The sequence below is a fragment of the Dasypus novemcinctus genome, chromosome 22 (genome assembly GCF_030445035.2).
Source record: "Dasypus novemcinctus isolate mDasNov1 chromosome 22, mDasNov1.1.hap2, whole genome shotgun sequence".
Classification (NCBI taxonomy): domain Eukaryota; kingdom Metazoa; phylum Chordata; class Mammalia; order Cingulata; family Dasypodidae; genus Dasypus; species Dasypus novemcinctus.
This window is the reverse complement of record NC_080694.1, coordinates 17,722,229-17,746,063: the sequence shown is the minus strand read 5'-3', so window position 1 is coordinate 17,746,063 and position 23,835 is coordinate 17,722,229. Positions and strand designations below refer to the sequence as shown.

The 23,835-nt window shown below is 37.7% G+C and overlaps 1 protein-coding gene and 1 pseudogene across 1 annotated transcript; both read right to left on the bottom strand.

The window, feature by feature from the left end:
* Positions 1-13,753: 13,753 nt before the first annotated feature.
* Positions 13,754-15,377, bottom strand: LOC101430657 (double-strand-break repair protein rad21 homolog pseudogene; annotated as a pseudogene).
* Positions 15,378-17,524: 2,147 nt separating this feature from the next.
* On the bottom strand, positions 17,525-18,463 carry LOC101431098 (olfactory receptor 14C36-like). Its single transcript, XM_012518517.2, is given in 1 exon segment — positions 17,525-18,463. A coding segment is annotated over 1 exon segment (939 nt).
* Between the last annotated feature and the right edge of the window lie 5,372 nt (positions 18,464-23,835).

Below are 23,835 nucleotides of genomic sequence, written 5' to 3'. Positions count from 1 at the left end.
CAACACCATCCTTTTCTAAAATTTTACAATTAACCAAAATAGCAATTCTGTGCAAATTAAACATGAACTCCAATTATCCACCCGGTAGACTATGTTCTAGATTCCAACTAGATGAGCTTGCTAATTCTAATATATCATATCAGTGAGATCGTACAGTGTCTTTCTTCATGCATCTGGCCTACAATCATTCAGAATAATATCTTCAGGGCTCATTCATGTATTCACATGAATCAGGACTTCATTCCTTCTTACAGCTGAATAATATTTCATTGAATATATACACCACATTTTTAAATCCATTCAGTGGTTGGTGGGCATGTGTATTGCTTCCGTCTTTAGGCAAGTTTGAATAATGCTGCTATGAAGATTAGTGAGAAATATTTGTTTGAGACCAACTTTTAATTATTTTGCATATATACCTAGTAGAGGGATGCTGTGTCATGATGATTCTACACTTTTTAAACTGAAGACCTGCCAAAATATCCTTCATAGTTTCAGCACTAATAAGTAATTTTACCTTCCCACTAATAAGTGTTCATATTACTCCACATCCTCTCCAGCACTTATAAATTTCTCTCTTTTAATAGTACTCATACTAGTGGGAGTGAAATAGTATCTCATTGTGGTTTTGAATTCTCATAAAAGCTAGAGATATTGAGTGTATTTCTTCTGCTTTGTAGTAGTCATTTGTATAAACTCTTTGGCATAATGTCTACTCCAGACTTTTGCATACTTTTAAATTTCTTCATTCTTTGGCTTTTTACTGTTGAGATTTAGGACTTCTCAATTAAGGAAAAATACAGACCAATCTTCTAATGATATCTGCATATCAATCATTTACTCAACCACCTTGCTGAATTTGTTTATTAGCTGATAGCTTTATTATAGATTCTTGGGAATTTCTATATATAGGATCATGTCATCTGCAAATAGTGAAATTTTATTCCTTCCTTTCCAATTCGATTGCCTTTAACTTATTTTTCTTGCCTAAATTCTCTGACTAGAATGTCCAGTACATTCTCAAACAATTGTGGTGACATTAGGCATCATTGTTCCAGATACTGGAGGAAAAGCTTTCAGATTTTCACCACTGAATGTGATGTTAGTTGTGGGGTTTTCATACACATCCTTTATCATGTGGAGTAGGTTGACTTCTGTTCCTATATTTTAATTTGTTTTCATCAAGAAAGGATGCTACTTTGTTAAATGCTTTTTCTGCATCAAATGAGATGATAATGTTTTTTCCTTTAATTTTCTTAATGTGGTATATTATATTAATTTATGTTCCAATATTCAATCAATTTGCATACCTGGGATAAAATCATTTGATCATGAATTCATTTTTAAGGAAATTTATTGAGATATTTTTACATACCAACTTTTGCTAAGTTTATCATGCAGTCTCTAACTCTCTGAGACAGCTTGGGTTACTTATTTCATATCAGAGAGGTAATGTAGTATTTGTCCTTCAATGTCTGGGTTGCTTCACTCAACATAAGGCTCTCAAGATTTATCCATGTTATCACATGTGTTTGTACTGTATTTGTACTGTATTTGTCTGTATAGCTGAGTAGTATTTCATTGTATGTATAGACCACACTTTATTTTTCCATTCATTTGTTAATGCGCATTTGGATTGATTCCAGCTTTTGGCAATAGTGAATAGTCCTGCTATGAACACTGGTGTGCATATATCAGTTTGTGTCCTTGTTTTCAGTTCTATTGGGTATATACCCAGCAGTGGAATTGCCAGGTCATATGGCAAATCTATAGCTAGTTTTTTGAGAAACCTCCAAACTGTCCTCCAGAATGGCTGGATCCTTCTGCATTCCTGCCAGCAGTGGATGAGTGTTCCCATTCCTCCATATCCTCTCCAATAATTGTAGTCTTCTGAGTTTTTGATAGCCACCAGTCTTATGGGAGTAAGATGGTATCTCATTGTTGCTTTGATTTGCATTTCTCTAATAGCTAGCGATTTTGAGGATTTTTTCATTTGTTTTTAAGCCATTTGTATAATTTCTTTGGAGAGGTGTCTGTTCAAATATTTTCCCCATTTTTTAAAATGGGCTGCTTGTCTTTTTATTTTTGAGATACAGGTGTTCTTTATATATGCAGATATGACTCCTATCAGATATATGGTTACCAAATATTTTCTTCCATTGCGTAGGCTCTCTTTTCACTTTCATAATGAACTCCTTTGAGGTGCAGAAGACTTTAATTTTGAGGAAGTCCCATTTATCTATTTGTTCTTTTGCTGCTCGTGCCTTTGGTGTGAAGTTCATGAAGCCATTTCCTATTACAGGTCTTGTAGATGCTTCCCTACATGGCTTTCCAAAGTCTTTATGGTCTTGGCTCTTATATTTAGGTCTTTGATCCATCTTGAGTTGATTTTTGAATAAGGTGTGAGTTGGTAATCCTCTTTCGTTCTTTTACACATGGATATCCAATTCTCCAGGCACTATTTATTGAAGAGGCCATTCTATCCCAGTTGACAGGGTTTGGCGGCCTTGTCAAATATCATATGACTGTATATATGAGGATCTATATCAGAAATCTCAATTTGGTTCCATTGGTCAATGTGTCTATCCTTGTGCCAATACCATGCTGTTTTCACTACTGTAGCTTTGTAGTATATTTTGAAGTCAGATAGTGTGATTCCTCCAACGTTATTTTTCTTTTTCAATGTTTTTGGCTATTCTGGGCCTCTTTTCTTTCCAAGTAAATTTCATAGTTAATTTCTCTAGTTCATTAAAGAATGTTGTATTCATTTTTATTGGGATTGCATGAAATGTGTAAATCAGTTTTGGTAGGATAGACATCTAAATAATATTTAGTGTTCCTATCCATGAACAGGGAATATTCTTTCATGTATTTATAATAATAATCATGCATTTTTCTTTCTGTTTGGCCTGTTAATAATAAAACCTTTATTTGGATGTGTGTGTCTATTTAATTAAGCTATAGGAAGCAAGAGAGAATTTTTGTTGCAATGCTTTTAAAATTCCTAGAACAGGAGTGTGCAGCACTGGAAAAAGAGATCAGTACTAAATCTTGTAATACATATCAGAGAATCTATTAGTTTTCACAGCATTGTGTGCTTAAAGTGTAAGTTATCCCAGGTGTATAATTTTCCATCCATGTGTCCTTCCACGAATATCTTGCATTGTTATTAAACATTTTAAACTAATGATTAAAACGTATCCTCAAAATATTACTGCTAACCAAAGTACCTTACATTTAGTGTATTTTTCCCCAATCCCACTTTGTTATTACTATTTAATTTTTTATATTAATTTATGTGAATATACATAAACAATAATTATGCAGTAAATATTAATTTAAATTTATGAAGCAAACATGCACATTATAAATTTTAATGAAATTCTCAGTCTTTTTTGGAGACAGGATTAACTTGTCAAAGTAATAATGGATAGCTAAGATAAAAATCATGACTTTCAACTGTTACTTAACATTATTATATGCTCCAATATTGCACATATCTGTTCTGAAGAGTTAAAATAATCTTCTAGGTCCTTGAGGTGCTTATTTTCTCCATCAGAACACAAACACAACACAAATAAGAAGTTCCCCTAAAGATAAAATTGAAAAATTAAAAATTCTGGAATTAAAAACATGAAAGAAACAGGCAGAGACATTGTATAGACAAAAATCTAAATTTTCTGGAATGTATTTTTTGTATATGTCCTGCATTTGGGGGAAATTTGTAGTGAAATTAACACTAGCTATAATATTTCTTGCTGCTCAAAAAATATGCAATCTTGGTCCAGGTGTGGTGATGGTGTCACTCTATGGCTCTTCCTATGTCAGATCAATAATTTGTTGCTTTTTAAGAACCAAGAAACTGTAGAACTTCACTGCAGCTTGTTTTCCATTTTTTTTTTTTTGTAGCTTAATTATATCTTTATTTATTTTTTTTTTAAAGATTTATTTTTTATTTATTTCTCTCCCCTTCTCCCCCCTCCCCCACCAGTTATCTGCTCTCTGTGTCCATTTGTGTGTTCTTCTGTGTCCGCTTGTATTCTTGTCAGCAGCACCTGGAATCTGTGTCTCTTTTTTTTTTTTTTTTTTTTAATTTTTTTATTTTTTATTGACTTTGTAATAATATTACATTAAAAATATATATGTGAGGTCCCATTCAACCCCACCCCCCCACCCCCCCTCTCCCCCCCCCCAACAACACTCGTTCCCATCATCATGACACATCCATTGGATTTGGTAAGTACATCTTTGGGCACCTCTGCACCTCATATACATTGGTTCACATCATGGCCCATACTCTCCTCTATTCCATCATGTAGGCCCTGTGAGGATTTACAATGTCCGGTGATTACCTCTGAAGCACCATCCAGGGCAGCTCCATGTCCCGAAGACGCCTCCACCTCTCATCTCTTCCTGCCTTTCCCCATACCCTTTGTCCATTATGTCCACTTTTCCCAATCCAATGCCACCTCTTCTATGTGGACACTGGATTGGTTGTGTCCATTGCACCTTTATGTCAAGAGGAGGCTCAGATTCCACCTGGATGCTGGATGCAATCCTCCCATTTTCAGTTGTAATCACTCTAGGCTCCATGGTGTGGTGGTTGTCCTTCTTCACCTCCATCTTAGCTGAGTGTGGTAAGTCCAATAAATCAGATTGTAGGTGCTGGAGTCTGTTGAGGCTCAGGATCTGGCTATCACATTGTCAGTCCAGAGATTCAAATCCCCTAAATATATCTTAAACCCCAACATTAACTGCACCTCCAGCACATTAGCATGAAAGTCTTATGAAGGGAGATCCCATCTGAGTCCAGATTCATCACACATAAACACCATTTCCAAAGAGGGGCCATCTGCCCTGGTAGTTAACCCCATCGGCCATGACCATAACTCCCATGGGTCTCTTTAGCCCTCAAAGGAACCAATATCTGGGGGTTGTATCTGCTTTATCTGTCTCTCTGACTCTGCTCAGTTGTGCATGAGGGCAAACCTTCTGCCAGCCTCCAGACTCTTTTTTAGAAACTCGTAGCCATATAAACTCATTTCTCCTTTCCATTTCCCCCTTACTTTAGGTCAAACAGCATTTTAAAGTCATGGTATTTTATGTAGACATGGATATTCTGCTGATCCGCATTGAACCTTCCGTATAAGGTCATTTTCCAGTTGCATCATCAGTTGGTAGTTGATAGTGGTCCCTCGTTGCCAGGGAGGCTCATCCCCGGGTGTCATGTCCCACGCTGGGGGGAAGGCATTGCATTTACATGCTGAGTTTGGCTTCGAGACTGGCCACATTTGAGTAACATGAAGGCTGACAGAAGGAAATTCCCAGGCACAAAGTTGCTCTAGGCCTTGTTATTATTTTGGGTTTATCAGCTCACAAGCATAGTCATTAGTATCAGGGGCTCACTGTTGAACCCTCACTCCCTCCCGGTCCCCACCACTGTACCTGGGAGACTGTCGCTGCTCCCCTAGGGACCACGACAGAGCACCACTGGCCAGGAACCCAGTGCCCCCCCTACTGTGGTTTTTAATTGTTGCCACTATGAGTATATCCAAACATTACCATGCACCCTGGACATATGTTCTGTACAGCTCCCTGTCAGTCATATATCATCTGTCATTGGTATCCCATACCAGTATCCCTCCATTGCCATTGTTGAAACACTCTGTGATCCAGAACTCCCCGAAATTTGAAGCCCAATATAATGTCATGGTCCCTTACTAGGGAATGGCATATAGCGATGAGTTTAAAGGATAGATAAAGAACTTGGATAAAGTTAGATAAAGAACTTAGATAAAGAATGTTGACTTGAAAAAATTCCACATCCTATTTTTTTCTTTTCTTTTTTTTTTTTTCCCCCCCCCCCCCCTAATTATTCAGCTTTTCTTCACAGGAGTCCTAGACCACAGCAATGTATATATATAATATACAGCACTCCCACACATCCACCAGAAAACCTTTTCCCTTCCACAGTGATACTCTTACGCCCTATTCATATCATATTTACTTAAAGTGATGTACAGAGTCTGAGACATTAGCTTTCTAACAAGGTGACATCTGTGTTTACATTATGGTGCATACTTTAGGATACACAGTTCTTTACATTTTTAGTTATCCTATGTTTTACATTATGGTTTACATTATCAGTCTGTCATCTCCTATATGTTATGGTGTAATATTACATGTTTTATATCCATCCTTGTGTACTCTCAAGAAACTCCTCTCTTACCCCCCATTTACTTTGGTTCCACACATTTAACGTCCATTTTCCCTTCCACCTTGGTGCCCTCAGTGATAGCCAACCTCCGTTTCCTGAGGAGCCACTTCCAGAGATAGATGGAATAGTGTTCAGGGCCTAACTTGCTCAACTGCCCCAATGCCCTGGGAGCCACCCTTTCTCTCGAGGGATACAGTTCCCTCTATTGGATGGCATTAGTCCTCCCCAGGATGTGGGTCCACCCCCACTCTCACTACTTGGGTTTCTACCCCATGGTGTCACCCACTCTGGCAGAATGAGCATTTAGACATTCCCCAGGAGCCCGTCCTGCATTAGACCCTCCCCTCCGAGCATTCTAAACAGGTAACCCTCTTTATTATATTTTGATATGATTTTCTCGGCATTTTACTCTCCACCAACACCTGACCCTCTCCTGGTTCGTATGCTACCCCTCCCTCCCCCCACTTTTGGGCAACGTTACCCACCCGTCCCTCCCCAGCCACCCTCAAACCCGCAAAGCCCCAAGCAAAGGCAACCCCTTGCCCCCCTTTTATCTCTTCTTTGTGTTCATACTTACCACCATCTCGTCTTAAATTCCACCCCTGCAGACATCGGCTCATATCCTTCCTCCACCCTCCGATTTCCTGCAAGCCTATCGTTCAGTCTCTTGCTATCTAGGGCAGCTTGTTTATTTCATATCATTGAGGTCATGTAGTATTTGTCCTTCAATGTCTGGGTTGGTTCACTCAACATAAGGTTCTCAAGATTCATCCATGTTATCACATGTGTTTGTAGTGTGTTTGTTCTTACAGCCGAGTAGTATTCCATTGTGTGTATATACCACATTTTATTGATCCACTCGTCTGTTGATGGGCATTTGGGTTGATTCCAACTTTTGGCAATAGTGAACAATGCTGCTATGAACATTGGTGTACATATATTGGTTTGTGTTCTTGTTTTCAGTTCTGCTGGGTATATTCCCAGCAGTGGTATTGCTGGGTCATATGGCAAATCTATGGCTAGTTTTTTGAGAAACCGCCATACTGTTCTCCAGAATGGTTGGATCCTTCTGCATTCCCACCAGCAGTGGATGAGTGTTCCCCTTCCTTCACATCCTCTCCAGCACTTGTATTCTTCTGTTTTTTTCATAGCTGCCAATCTTATGGGTGTAAGATGGTATCTCATTGTGGTTTTGATTTGCATTTCCCTGATAGCTAGAGATTTGGAACATTTTTTCATGTGCTTTCTTGCCATTTGTATTTCTTCTTCGGAGAAGTGTCTGTTTAAGTCTTTTTCCCATTTTTTAAATGGATTGTTTATCTTTTTATTTTCAAAATGTAGGAGTTCTTTATATATGCAAGTTATAAGTTTCTTATCAGATATATGATTGCCAAATATTTTCTCCCACTGTGTGGGCTCCCTTTTTACTTTCTTGACAAACTCCTTTGAGGTGCAGAAGGCTTTAATTTTGAGGAAGTCCCATTTATCTATTAGTTCTTTTGCTGCTCGTGCTTTTGGTGAGATATTCATAAATCCATTACCTATTACAAGGTCCTGTAGATGTTTCCCTACACTGCTTTCTAAGGTTTTTATGGTCTTGGCTCTTATATTTAGGTCTTTGATCCATCTTGAGTTGATCTTTGTATAAGGTGTGAGATGGTAATCCTCTTTCATTCTTCTACATATGGCTATCCAGTTCTCCAGACACCATTTGTTGAATAGGCCACTCTCTCCCAGTTGAGAGGGTTTGGTGGCTTTATCGAATATTATGTGGTTGTATATGTGAGGTTCTATATCAGAGCTTTCAATTCGATTCCATTGGTCTATATGTCTCTCCTTATGCCAATACCATGCTGTTTTCACCACCGTAGCTTTATAGTATGTTTTGAAGTCAGGTAGTGTGATTCCTCCAATTTCGTTTTTCTTTTTCAGTATGTCTTTGGCTATTTGGGGTCTCTTTCCTTTCCAAATAAATTTCATAGTTAGTTTTTCTAGTTCCTTAAAGAAGGCTGCATTGATTTTTATTGGGATTGCATTGAATGTGTAGATCAATTTTGGTAGGATAGACATCTTAATAATGTTCAGTCTTCCTATCCATGAACAAGGAATAGTCTTCCATTTATTTAGGTCTTCTTTGATTTCCTTGAACAATCTTGTATAGTTCTCAGTGTATAAGTTCTTTACCTCTTTAGTTAAATTTATTCCTAAGTATTTGATTTTTTTATTTACTATTGTGAATGGTATTTGTTTCTTGATTTCCTCCTGATCTTGCTCATTATTGGTGTACAGAAATGCTACTGATTTTTGCGCATTGATCTTATAACCTGCGACTTTACTAAACTCATTTATGAGTTCTAGAATCTTCGTTGTAGATCTCTCAGGGTTTTCTATGTATAGGATCATGTCATCTGCAAATAATGAAATTTTGACTTCTTCCTTTCCAATTTGAATGCCTTTTATTTCTGGTTCTTGCCTCAGTGCTCGAGCAAGTACTTCTAAGACAATGTTAAATAGGAGCGGCGACAGTGGGCATCCTTGTCTTGTTCCTGAGTTTAGAGGGAAGGAGTCTAGGATTTCTCCATTGTAAACAATATTGGCTTTAGGTTTTTCATATATACTCTTTATCATGTTCAAAAAATTTCCTTGTATTCCAATCATTTGGAGTGTTTTTATCAAGAAAGGGTGCTGTATTTTGTCAAATGCTTTTTCTGCATCAATAGATATAATCATGTGATTTTTTTCCTTCAATCTGTTTATATGGTGTATTACGTTGATTGATTTTCTTATGTTGAACCATCCTTGCATACCTGGGATGAATCCCACTTGGTCGTGGTGTATAATTCGTTTAATGTGTTGTTGAATACGATTAGCAAGTATTTTGTTAAGTATTTTTGCGTCTAGGTTCATTAGAGAAATTGGTCTGTAATTTTCCTTTCTTGTGATGTCTTTGTTTGGCTTTGGTACTAGGGTAATGTTGGCATCATAGAAGGAGTTGGGTAATGTTCTTTCTGTTTCGATGGTTTGGAATAGTTTCAGCAGGATTGGTGTCAGTTCTTTCCGGAATGTTTTATAGAATTCACCTGTGAAGCCATCTGGCCCTGGGCTCTTCTTAGTTGGGAGATTTTTAATAACTGATTCTATCTCTCTGCTTGTGATTGGTTTGTTAAGATCATCAATTTCTTCTTTTGTCAATATGGGCTGTTTATGTGTTTCTAGGAATTTGTCCATTTCCTCTAGATTGTCGTTTTTGTTGGAATATAGTTTTTCAAAATATCCTCTTATGATAGTCTTTATTTCTGTGGGGTCAGTGGTGATATCGCCTTTCTCATTTCTTATTTTGTGTATTTGCATCTTCTCTCTTTTTTTCTTTGTTAGTGTTGCTAAAGGTTTGTCAATTTTGTTAATCTTCTCAAAAAACCAGCTCTTGGTCTTGTTTATCTGTTCAAGTGCTTTCTTATTTTCTATTTCATTTAGTTCTGCTCTTATCTTTGTTATTTCCTTCCTTCTTCTTCCTGTTGGGTTACTTTGTTGTTGTTTTTCTAATTCCTTCAAATGTGCAGTTAGTTCTTCAATTTTTGCTCTTTCTTCTTTTTTGATATATGAATTTATGGCTATAAACTTCCCTCTCAGTACTGCTTTTGCTGCATCCCATAAATTTTGGTATGTTGTGTTATCATTATCATTTGTTTCAAGGTAGTCATTGATTTCTTTTGAGATTTCCTCTTTGACCCACTGTTTTTCTAAGAGTGTGTTGTTTAATTTCCAAATCGTGGTGTGAAATCTGGGCTTCTTTCCCTTGCAAATCTCCAGCTTGACTCCACTGTGGTCAGAGATAATGTTTTGTATGATTTCAATCTTTCTGAATTCGTTCAACCTTTCTTTGTGGCCTAGCATATGATCTATCTTGGAGAATGATCCATGTGCGCTTGAGAAAAATGTATATCCTGCTGTGTTTGGGTGTAGCGATCTATATATGTCTATTAGATCGAGCTCCTCTAATATACTATTCAGATGTTTTGTTTCTTTGGTGATTCTCTTTTGAGATGTTCTGTCCAGAGTTGATAGTGGTGTATTAAAATCCCCCACTATAATTGTAGATGTATCTATTCTTTCACTTAGTTTTTCCAGCGTTTGCCTGACGTATTTAGAGGCACCCTTGTTAGGGGCATAGATATTTATGATTGTTCGATCTTCTTGACAGATTTTCCCTTTGACTAAAATGTAGTATCCTTCTTTGTCTCTCACAATTGTTTCACATTTAAAGTCTATTTTGTCTGATATTAATATAGCTACTCCTGCCTTTTTTTGGTTATTGTTAGCTTGTATGATTGTTTTCCAGCCTTTCACTTTCAATCTCCATGCGTCTCTGGGTCTAAGATGTGTCTCTTGTAGACAGCATATGGATGGGTCATATTTCCTTATCCAGTGTCCCAGTCTGAATCTTTTGATAGGTGAGTTTAATCCATTGACATTCAGTGTTATTACTATCAAGGAATTATTTGTGTTAGCCATATTTTGATTGGATTTGTGTTTGTCATATTTTGTTTGTATATTTTTTTTTGTCTTTTTTTTTGTTGTTGTTGGTCTTATACTCTCCTCCAACTTTGCCTTTCCTGTTTTTTCCTTTCTTCCTGCAGAACTCCCTTTAGAATTTCTTGAAAGGGAGGTTTCTTGTTGGTATACTCTTTCAGTTTCTGTTTGTCTGCGAATATTTTGAACTCTCCATCATGTTTGAATGCTAGTTTAGCTGGATAGAGTATTCTTGGTTGGAAATTTTTTTCCTTTAGTACCTTGACTATATCATACCACTGTCTTCTTGCCTCCATGGTTTCAGAAGAGAAATCAGCACTTAATCTAATTGAGCTTCCCTTGTATGTGATGGTTTTCTTTTCTCTTGCTGCTTTTAGGATTTTCTCTTTGTCTTGAGCATTGGATAATTTGACAAGTATATGTCTTGGGGTGGGCCTGTTGGGGTTTATGACTTGTGGAGTGCGCTGTGCTTCTTGGATATGTACATCTGTCTCTTTCAGTAGATTTGGGAAGTTTTCAGCCATTATTTCCTGCAACACTCTTTCTGACCCCTTTCCCTTCTCTTCACCTTCTGGAATGCCTATAATACGTATGTTTGAGCGTTTTGCATTGTCATTCAGGTCCCTAAATCCTAATTGGATTTTTTCTATCTTCTTATTGACCCCTTCTACTATCTGTTTGATTTCTGATGTACTGTCTTCCACATCACTAATTCTCTGCTCTGTCTCTTCTAGTCTGCTGATATTTGCTGCAAGTGTATTTTTGATTTCTTGAACTGTGGTGTTCATTCCCATCATATCTGTTATGTTTTTGCGTATGTCTGCAATTTCCCCTCCAAGTGATTTCTTCATGTTGTTAACCTCTTTCATTACTGCATCAAATTTGTCGGTGATAAATGTTCTGAGATCTTTCATTGCTTGTGCCAAGTTTTGCTCCCCTTCGTGATTATTGGTTTGTTGATTGGATTCAGCCATGTTTTCCTGATTATTGGTTTGGTTCGTAGATTTTTGTTGCTTCCTGGTCATCTCTTTATTTTGACGAATTTAATCAGTTCCTTAGCTTCTTTGTCTGCTCTTGGAGGTTAATTAGTTGTTGTTTTTGCACAGGTGTTATATCTTCTCTTTGTCACTTTTTTCTTCTTATTCTAGTTACTTGTTGTTGGTTAAGTTCACTTTAGAGGAAAGTATTAGTGTTGGGGAAAGGCAATTGTGTAAGCAAGGGAAAAGTGTAAAGTTGTATTGGTGATGTATGTTAATAAAGCAGGAATATGAGATCTGGAAGGATGGAGGTTAGATTCATGTAGATTGTATAGAGTTATAGCTGTAGGTAGAGTACCTTTTATGAAGTTGATGACTGAATTTGGGAGGAATATGGTATGAACTACACAGCTATTGTTTTCATGAGAGAGGGAAAAAGAAAAGAAAGGTAATAGTTTCAAGAGTGGATAATAGACAGAAAACAGAACAAAGGTATTAGAAATTAAGAGTTAGACACTTTGTGGATCAAAGAACGGGAGGTGGGGGGTGGAATATAGGAGAGACAGTAGATGATAGTGGATATCAAGATGCAGGGGAAGGGGGATAGTGTAGGTAGCCTAAATCAGTTCACACAGAAATGAGGCAGTGGAGGATGGGAAAACCCAGTAAATGTGAGGTGTTCCCTGTAGCACCTATTGTATACTTGAATTAAAGTAAAAATAAGTGGAAGATGAGGGACAAGAGGGAAAGAGAAAACCGAAAAAAAAAAAAAAAAACCAAACTAATTATAATAAAGAAAAAAGAAAGGCAAGAAGAAAGGAAGAAAGAAAAAGAGGATGGGCAAACGGTGGGGAACGGATAGGGAGAAGAGAGATACAGGTACACACGTGTCACAATTGCAACACTATCTAAAACAACAACTTCCCCCCGCTTTGCCCTAAAACCCCCCCGTCTGTCTGCCCAAATGGGTCTGCAAGCACCTCCCTTCCCACAAACCCCCAATAGGCCGCCCAGGGCCCACGAACTCCCCAGTACTGCAGATGCTCAAAAAAAAAAAAAAAAAAAAAAAAAACCAGAAACCCCTCCGCAGGCCCGGCTCCGCCCGCCGCGGAGGTTTGGACCGGCTCTGCCCGGCTCCTCACGCCGCCTTGGCCTGGCCTGGCTCCGCCCAGCTCCGCTCGCTACAGCGGCCCAGCCGGCTCCGGCATCCACCTCCCGCCACCGCGGCCTGGACCGGCCCTGCCCGGCTCCGTAACCGCCGCGGCCTGACCCGGGCCCGCCCAGCTCCAAACGCTACCGCGGCCCGCAGCCGGGGCCTGAACCGGCCCCGCCCGGCTCCAAGCGCTACCGCGGCCCGCAGCCGGGGCCTGCACCGGCCCCGCCCGGCTCCAAGCGCTACCGCGGCCCGCAGCCGGGGCCTGCACCGGCCCCGCCCGGCTCCAAGCGCTACCGCGGCCCGCAGCCGGGGCCTGCACCGGCCCCGCCCGGCTCCAAGCGCTACCGCGGCCCGCAGCCGGGGCCTGCACCGGCCCCGCCCGGCTCCAAGCGCTACCGCGGCCCGCAGCCGGGGCCTGCACCTGCCCCGCCCGGCTCCAAGCGCTACCGCGGCCCGCAGCCGGGGCCTGCACCGGCCCCGCCCGGCTCCAAACGCTACCGCGGCCCGGCCCGGCCTGGCTCAGCCCCACCGAGCGGGGCTAGATGCCTCGTCTCCGCCTACCCAAGAAGGGAATCCTCTACAGGTAGCTGGGATCTCCGTGTATATTTCACAGACGAATCCTCTCTGTTACTTTCCCTCCAAATCGATGTCCAGACACCTCCGGACCAGCAAAAATCCCGAAACAATCCGGTCCCAAAGAGTCTCCAACGCCGCCCAGCCGATTCCCTGCAGAAGACTCTAACAGGGATGTTCACTCAGCCGCCATCTTGCCCCCTCTCCTTGTTTTCCATTTATGTTTTAACAAAGCTCAAGCAAACTGATAGATTCAGCTCCAGTTTTAGCAAGAGCTCAATTAACAACAAGAAGCTTATGCTAAGTTATTTTGTTCCATCTTCTTTCTTCTTGATTGTGATCATCTCCAGAATGATCTTTATTACCTCCTTTCTGTTTTTCTATTTCCTTCTCCTTTTTTGGCAGAAGTTCTAGCCCTGGAATTAGCAGACAGACTTTTGGGGGCCCTTTGGGAGGGAGCTCAACATGGGGTATTCCCATCTGCTCAACCACCTGAGGAGGCATCATAGGATCTAGGTCAACTTGTCTAGCCTTTTGCTTAACTCCCTTAGGTAGTGGTGGGGGCATGGTAGTCTCATCTAAATTTGTTCTGCTGGTTTCCATCACTGGAGGTGGCTTGTTTCTTCCAAAATGGGCTCATCAGTAACATCACATTGCTGATGTTGCTGTTGCTCCTCCTTCGTGGAAACTTCTGGATTTTCAAATTCATTAAGTAACTCATTCAAATTACCAGCTTCTCCTTCTTTCCTCTTTTTTGAAGGTCTTCTGGTACAAGCAGTATATAACAGCATGTAAAGACCTTCAGTAGTTTATTATTCCACAAATGCTGAGCAGGGAAAGAGAAAAGTTTTCTACTTCCCCAGTCTCTTTCCACATCACCGATTTCTTGGTGGGTGGTGTCAGATCTAAAGTAGTAACAACTTAGTTCTAATAATCAGAATAATCACTTAGCTGAGCATTAATTGTCTTACTATCCAGTTCTTTTACACTATTAATTATTAATTAGCTCCTTCTTCCTCTTGGCTTTTGTTTCTTTGACAGTGATATCAGTAGGTTCAAGAGCAAATGCTTCATTCTGAACAAATGTTTGATCAGTCATAGTTGGTATCAGTTCAACATGATCCACTGAATCAGGACCATCAGGCCCACCCATTGATACATTATCATCCCCATCCATATCAGCATGTGCAGGTTGTTCTAGCAACATCCCTGCTGTCTCAGAGAGGGCAAGAAGATCATCAAAGATTCTGCAATCATCATTACTAATAAATTTGTAATCTAATATATCATCATTTCCTTCTCCTAAATCGTCATCTTTATTTTGTCTTCATATTCTAAAAGGTTAATTTTCTCATTCTGATTTCTTGTTGGGCTCAGGGCTAAGTGAGAGGTTAGAAAATGTCCCCCTTTTAATTTTCATCATCCTCAAAAGTTCTGCCTTCTCTCATTATTTCACAGCCATCCATTCCAAAGCTGCTAAAATTATTTTCTTGTATCATAGTGATGTTCCCATCTCCTCTCATGGTTATCTCTTCCATTCTGGTTTAGGCTGAACAGTTGGGCCACATCAGTGTCATCTAAGTCAGGCAGTAGTTGATCAAAGTCATGAAACTTTTCATGTACGGTAATGGAATTGTAAGCTGCTTCCTGATTTTCCTCAGGCAGGGGGACTATACCTGGTCAAAAAGCCATCTTTGTCTTACTGAATGCCTCATTAGAGTCTGCAAGGAAATATTTTACTTCCAGTAAGAGATGTCCTGATGTTCAAAGTGTCATCTTCACCTTGGGACAGAAGATACTCTCCACACTGTTCTCTAAATTACATTCAAACACATGGGAATTGGTTAACTTCTTATCCCAGTGGGCTGCTAGTCAAAATTTGGCCAGAGGCCCTGTCAATGAGGACCAAATGCATGTAGAACATTGTTCTGATTGACCATGAAATAGGAGGAAACCTTACTCTCCACCAGAAGTATGGCCAGCCTGAGTAGTTCTGTGAAGGGGAAGGGGTCAGGAGAGGAGGCAGGAAAGAGGACAAGCCCTTGTGCAGTGAAGCTTCAGAGTAGCTTCCACAGCTGCCAGGCCTTCTGCCGCTGCTCTTCCTACACTCACCTGAAAGAATTCATCACCATGTCCACACTTCAAGAAATGTTGAAGGAGTCCTTTATAGAGAAATGATGATGTGTGCTGAAAATGTTTATCTACACAAAAGACTGAAAGGCACCAGAAATGATAAATAGATGGATAATTATATGATTGTTTCCTTAATAGAAAGAGAATGAGAGGTGAGGAACTTTCTTGTTTAATTATTATTATAGAAATAATGAAAATGCTCTAATAAAGACTGAAGTGATGAACACACAGCTATGTGATTATGCCAAGAACCATTGATTGTACACCTTGGATGAGTTGTATACTTTACTAATTTGTTTCAATAAAATTGATTAAAAATTGAAGGTCTGGCAGAAGAATCATGGAACAAAGAACAAATAGAACCAAACAAGTTGCAATGTCATACAATTAAACCTAAACATACCTATAATTACAATTAGTTAACCACCATAATTAAAAGGAAGAGATTTTCTCATAATATTCAATGCCAAATCCAAATTTATCTTGCCTTCAAAATGCACTTTAAACATGAAAAAAAATCTTAAATATATAAAAGATAAATTAAAAATGTACACATTAGCACTAATTTAAGTAGAATTTGAAGCATAGAGTCTTTTCAGAGATAAAGAAGGTAATTCCACAGTGATTAATGGCCATTCAAACAAGATAACATGAAAATATGAAACACTTCTGCAGCAAATAATATAGTCTCTAAATATATGAAGCAAACTGATAGACCTGAAAGGGAAATAGACATGTGAACAATTATATTAAGAGATTTTGACCCCTCCCTCTTGCTATTTCTGAGGTCAAAGAATGTATTTTGTATGGGTTTGGTCTTTTGAATATTGTGGATTTATAGCCCAGTAAATGGCCATTTTGTAAATGTTCAATGTACATTTGAAAATAATACATGTCTTGAAATTTTGTGGTATACTGTTCTACAAATATCAAGTAGGTCAACTTGGTAAATTGTGTTGTTCAAATATGGAAGGTATCCTTATTTTTATCTTATTGTTTTGTCAGTTTTTGTGTACCATCTATTAAACTGTTTTAATACACTACCCTTTTTCCATTACTCCATTTTGGCCTCTTAATTTTGCTTCATATATTGTCATGTTATGTCTTTATGTGTATAAAATTGTCATGCACCTTGTTATTGATTATTTCAAAATGATATTTTAAAATACAAAGTTAAAAGGCAAATATGCATACTGGCCTTAGGGAATTGGTCTCCAAATTAGATTGTGCAAAACCAGGGGTTAAATTATTTAGAGCATAAATTTTTTTTTAATGGAAACTATATAAGAACCAGTTTTAAATTGAGTCCACTGCAATTATTTTAAATCATGTTAATGTTTACACATTACAAGCTACACAATGCCTTAATACAATTACAAATTATATAATATATAAATGCATACTCATATATGTGGGGTACATTATCATTTTACTGTAAATGTTCTGCAATAAATAATTGCACACAATATAGTTTGAAACCATTATATTTCATCAGTTAATCACATGCTTCTGCTTTCTAAGATGAAATATATTATTTACAATATAATGATAGTTTAAATTTATGAATAAATATGTGATTATGTGTCTTATACTTACATTTGGAGGGAATGTTAATATATAGCATTTTTATTCTAGCAGTCTATCTAAATTGATAATTGGATCTATTATCTAAAGAGATAATTGGGAAGAAACCTATTTAGCATATAAGTTTTAGAAAATTGCCTTAAGCAGTGATGTTTCAGGCATCAGTGTATGTGAAAATTTGGGAGGGGAAAGATAAAAAAGTATGTTTGTTTTATTTCCATGCAGTTTCATAATGCGATGACTATCCCATAAAACTTGTGTTAAGGCCTAACAATTGGAAATAGGCAGCAAAGTTAATTTTGAAGCATTTTGCAAATAACTTCATTAACATGGGACTATCTTGAAATAATTATCCTAATACTTTCCCAAATACAGCTTTTTGTTCATCATTTTCCTTACAGCTTCTTTTATCTGCTTGTTTCTAAGACTATAGATAACAGGATTCAAGAAAGGAGGAACTATAGAATAGAACACAGAGATGATCGTGTCCTGAAGTGTGGGTGAGTTGGAGGATGGCTTCATATACACAGCAACAGCTGTGCTGAGAAAGAGAGTCACGACAAGCATGTGAGGCACACAGGTGGAAAAGGCCTTTCCTCACTCTCCTTTGGTTGGAAAATTAAACACGGTAGAAAATATGCGAATATAAGACATGATGATGAAAGCAAAGCAGGTGCCATCAATAACCCCCGCAGAGATAAAAATAGAAATTTTGTTATTTAAGGTGTCAGAGCAGGAGAGCTTCAGTAGAGAGGGGATGTCACAGAAGAACTGATGGATCACATTGGACTGACAGAAGGGCAACCAGAATGTGTTTCCAGTGTGGAATCCTGCAAAGACCACACCACTGAGTAGGGTGGCCAGTGTCATCTGGACACAGAGCCAAGGGTTCATGATCACAGAATAGTGAAGGGGTTGGCAGATGGCCACATAGCGGTCCCAGGCCATGATGGTGAGCAATAGCAGCTCTATGTAAGCAAACCAAAGCACAAGGAAGATCTGAGCTGCACATCCTGCCATGGAGATTGCCTTGTTCTCAAGCAGGAAGATGACACATGCTTTGGGTACTGTAACAGAAATGTAGCACATGTCCAAAGCAGAAAGATTTCTAAGGAAAAAGAACATGGGGATGTGAAGTTTCTTGTCCAGAGTGGTTACTGTGACAATGAGAAAGTTGCCCATCAGGGTTGCCAAGTACATCAGAAGGAATAGTATGGTGTGCAAGACTCTGTCTTCCCAAACTTCAGAAAATCTTGTAAGTAGGAACTCAGTCACAGTGGTAGAGTTGGGCATCTTTGAGGAATATGCTTTGGACAGCAAGAGAAAATGGAGAAGCAGAGTGAGGGAAAAAATTCATCTAAATATATTTATCAACTGATATTATTCAATTTTATTATCTGAAGCTCATTCTGGTTAGTAGGAAAAAACAATGTTGCTTTAAGCTCCTTTAGTCTTGTTGCTTCTGTATCTTACTTCCAGGGTAGAAGCTAAATAAATTTCATAGAGACAGATAATAGATTACTGGGGCAGGGGGTAGAGTGGGATTAAGATTTATTGCTTAATGAGAACAGAATTTCTCTTTTAAATGATGGAAATGGGATTTTGATGATGGTAGAGTATTTTGAGTGTGTCTAATATAGGTGACTTACACACTTGAAAATGATTAATATGGGGAATTTTGAGTTATATGCTGTAAAAAAAAGTACAAAAATATTGTTTAAGAGCATATAATAATGTTTGATTAATTTTCACTACATAGAATGTACTAGAAGAACAATTGGTAAAGTGGAAGATTGAGTTGTTATAGGTAAGGCCTATATATACCCACTCATTGGAAGTATTCTGTAAGTGTTAACACTTACAGAATTAATTGATGGAATTAATTGATGACCAATCACAATCTGGATAAATATAAGAGGTTGCTTTTGCATGAGAGCCCCTCCAAATTTTACATGTGGTTGTAATTTATTAATTACCCACAAAGGGGAAAATTGTTTTTTCCTCTTCTTCCACATACATGTTTTGATACTGATTTCATTTTAAAATTCTCATAAGAATTGCTGTCTCTGATGACCACATTCTTACTTGCTACATATGTCTCTGCCTTGCATCTTGTAACATGTACTTTTTATTTTGATACTGGATTTTACAACCCTCCCTGCCCCTGAATATTTATTAAACCCTGTGGCTTGTTTTTGTTCCTGTCTTAGCCAAGATGGCATAAACAACCAAATGAATAATATGAACCACATTATTTATTTATAATTCCCTCTGTAATTTATTCACAATAATTCACATATTACATACTTTAGTTCTCAACATAACTTTGAAAAGTAGGAATTAATATATACAGTTTAAGAGTACAAAGACTGGTCCAGTTAAAGTTCAAGAAAATATTTTTAATCCATGGTAATGTAAGAGAAAAGACAAACATTCAAAGCCAGATTTATGTGTGCAGCTATCCCATGAGATGTGAAATATTTCCTTCATCAGCACTCCTGAGCCTCTTGAGCTTCACTGTTTCCCACTATACTGATCCCAGTCCCTCATGCCAACTGATCAATTACTTATACAATTCCATCACAGCCCATCAAGGACTTCCGGAAGCAAGAGAATGTTTATATGGGTGTTTAAATCATAGTGATACAGAGCTGAAACATCACTCCATTGATTTCCTACATAGTATCAAGTGTTACATATAAAATGTTCAAATCAATTTCCCTGTGACTCCATATTTCCATATTTCCTGTCCAGATTCCCTATATTACCTGACTGTTTCAACTCAGAAATGAAAAAATGGCATTATTATGAGCCGATTTTTAATGCTTTTAAAAGATACATTAAAATCTTTTTCTCAAGCTCTTACAAATAACATAGTTTCATATCTATTTAAATTCCCTAAAATAACTTATGTTAATAGCTTATTTCAAAAAAACAATTGCTATGTATTTTCACTTGCTTCTCTCCATTATGTGCTGTTTTACAATGAACAGTCATCCATTTCTAGGACTCTAGTCTTCCTTCCCTCTTCTCTTGCTCCATTTCCATTAATGCCATTTTTTCATTCTTTTCCATGTTTTTGAACTTAAAACAGGGTTTCCCTGTTCAAAATATTTATTCTGAAATTCTGATCCATTAATTAAATGTTGTTTTTTGCAATTTTCTTTCATTAGCCTTTTTCAAACAATGTTTCACCTATCCATCTCAGATTTATATTTGAAACTTAACAATCTGGCTTTTCTCAGCATGTAAGCATGTAACTCCAATAACATGAACATCAGAAGACCAAGTGAGTGTTACTTCGATCTTCAGCTTCCTGTACTTCCTCAACTCTGTAGCATGTTATAAGGATTTCCACTCCTGCTGCCACATCTCTACCCTACTTTGACCCCCCTTATAGAGCTTTAGTCAGTAATTTCATTAAAGATAAATGGGTGTAGTGGTCAAAGCTTCCTTTCTCAATAGTGATGTGAAAATTGTGTTTTCTTAGGATCTTCCAAAATTTGTAGTTCAGAATTCTATCTATCCACCTTCTTCTCTGTCCCTTTTCTACTTTATCTACTCCATTATTCTGTCCTCATTTAATTTTCCATTATTGTATCCCTGTCATTTCCTCTTCTTTAAAAACTTCATTCTTGTTTCCCCCTTATCCTTTACACAGATTGCAATCATTATCTATAACAATTCTGGAAATTCAGTAAGATGTGTACCTTATTATGTTTCTTAAATATACTCCATGAATAATTTAATGCTGTAATGTATTAGTTTCTGACTTCTGGTTCATATCACTTGCAATAATTTCTTTTCAAAACATCTCATACTATTTAAAATTGATTGAATTTGATTATGTTTTTTATCTCCACCAGCTTATTATAAATTACATTAGTTCAAACAGTGAGTTATAAGCCTAAGATCAACTTAGATATACTATATGGCATCATAGAAATCTGTAGGAAAATGTCTCCAAGAAATACCTCCAATAGCAACTACCACACTTATTTAATATGATAAAGCATTTCAAAATGAAGCTCTCTGAAAATGTTACAAAAGTCCTTAAGACATGTTTTTTGGGATTAGCTACTGTAGAATGGTTGTACTTTTGCTTGCCATTTGTTCAGTTTGTTCTATTTGAACTTTCTATCTAAGGTCATTTTATTATCATAGATATCTAAATCAAAATTTGTAATAAAAAAATTCCTGGGAATGATGAGCTTGCCTGAAATAGGTGGATTGATTGATTTTTTGATACAGGCGATTATTAAATTATAGAAAATATGAAAAATGACTGCTAGTATCTTTACTTAAAGCTTTTAATAAGTAGATATTTGTGGAAATGAGTTTTTATTTTTAAAAACATGCAGATTAACATGAAATGTGATGTCCTCTGTGCTGTATAAAATATTATATTTTCCCATAAATCATGAACGTATTTCAGAACTTAAGTAAATTATGACAGAAAGAGATAGTTTCCTGCTACATTTTTAATTATCAGACCACTATTACCATATTGTAGAAAAGGAAAAGGATTTCACAGTTTGAACACTTTACGTCATAATCACCAATTTTAAGTTTCTTGATTGAAACCCCCTGTGTCAATGTAACCAAGCTAAAAATTCATGGCTTCAGGAGAAGGTAAGTTTTTGTCTCAATTCTGACATTTTCTTGTGCTGTAGCTCTGGGCACCTTTTGAGAATCTTTGAAACATGGTTTACTTATCTATAGAATTTTCAATAATGTCTACCTCATTAGTTTAATATTTACAAAATACAACAAAGACAGGACTCAAAATGGTAGCTATGTTGAGGAAAAGTAAACAAGAACTATGAATCCCTTCTGCATTTACATTTTTTCCATCTTATACTCATAAGACTATGATTTTAAAACAGGCAAAGAAATGGAAGAAAAACCTAATATTCTGCCTTTGCTAATGGAACTTTCTGTTAAGGTGAATATGAGAAAAATAAAAGTTCTGAACTGATCTGAATAGAAAATGTAAAACTGAAATCATTTACTTCTCAATAGACTGGCAGTAGCAGGGGTATATCCTGCACAGTAAAGTTTTCCTAAGTTAGATAGACTATTGCATGGTTTTCTCATCACTCCAAGTAAAAAAGCAAGTTACCACTTTTTCTGCAAAGATATAAGGAAGATACTTCCATTTTCAACATTTGGGACAAATATTTTGGTCATTAAAGTAGGTATTCATGTATTTTTTTCATCCATCTATCCATTCAAATTTTTTGGAATATTTGGAACAACTCAGAATTTTTGGGAATAATAATATGCAGAAACTTGACTGTAAGCTGTGTGGACAATTCAGTGATAAATGCCTATATATTAAGGAATCTTTAGAATTACTGCTGTAATATAAGGCATTGCATATATATTTTACATTTATGACAGGGATTCATTGACTTATTTTTCTGAATATAAAATATACCTGAATATATAATAAAGAGGTTGGCCAAGCAGAAATAATAGGCAGACAGGTGTAAGTATTAACTGAATAGCCATAAAATACAAAAATAATCAATTTCAGTTTTTAAAAGAAACAAAATTCTCTAAAATTAAATGTTTGCATAATTTATTTATTTTTTTTTATTTTATTTTATTTTTTTTTATAATTTTTTTATTTTTTATTGACTTTGTAATAATATTACATTAAAAATATATATGTGAGGTCCCATTCAACCCCACCCCCCCACCCCCCCTCTCCCCCCCCCCAACAACACTCGTTCCCATCATCATGACACATCCATTGGATTTGGTAAGTACATCTTTGGGCACCTCTGCACCTCATATACATTGGTTCACATCATGGCCCATACTCTCCTCTATTCCATCATGTAGGCCCTGTGAGGATTTACAATGTCCGGTGATTACCTCTGAAGCACCATCCAGGGCAGCTCCATGTCCCGAAGACGCCTCCACCTCTCATCTCTTCCTGCCTTTCCCCATACCCTTTGTCCATTATGTCCACTTTTCCCAATCCAATGCCACCTCTTCTATGTGGACACTGGATTGGTTGTGTCCATTGCACCTTTATGTCAAGAGGAGGCTCAGATTCCACCTGGATGCTGGATGCAATCCTCCCATTTTCAGTTGTAATCACTCTAGGCTCCATGGTGTGGTGGTTGTCCTTCTTCACCTCCATCTTAGCTGAGTGTGGTAAGTCCAATAAATCAGATTGTAGGTGCTGGAGTCTGTTGAGGCTCAGGATCTGGCTATCACATTGTCAGTCCAGAGATTCAAATCCCCTAAATATATCTTAAACCCCAACATTAACTGCACCTCCAGCACATTAGCATGAAAGTCTTATGAAGGGAGATCCCATCTGAGTCCAGATTCATCACACATAAACACCATTTCCAAAGAGGGGCCATCTGCCCTGGTAGTTAACCCCATCGGCCATGACCATAACTCCCATGGGTCTCTTTAGCCCTCAAAGGAACCAATATCTGGGGGTTGTATCTGCTTTATCTGTCTCTCTGACTCTGCTCAGTTGTGCATGAGGGCAAACCTTCTGCCAGCCTCCAGACTCTTTTTTAGAAACTCGTAGCCATATAAACTCATTTCTCCTTTCCATTTCCCCCTTACTTTAGGTCAAACAGCATTTTAAAGTCATGGTATTTTATGTAGACATGGATATTCTGCTGATCCGCATT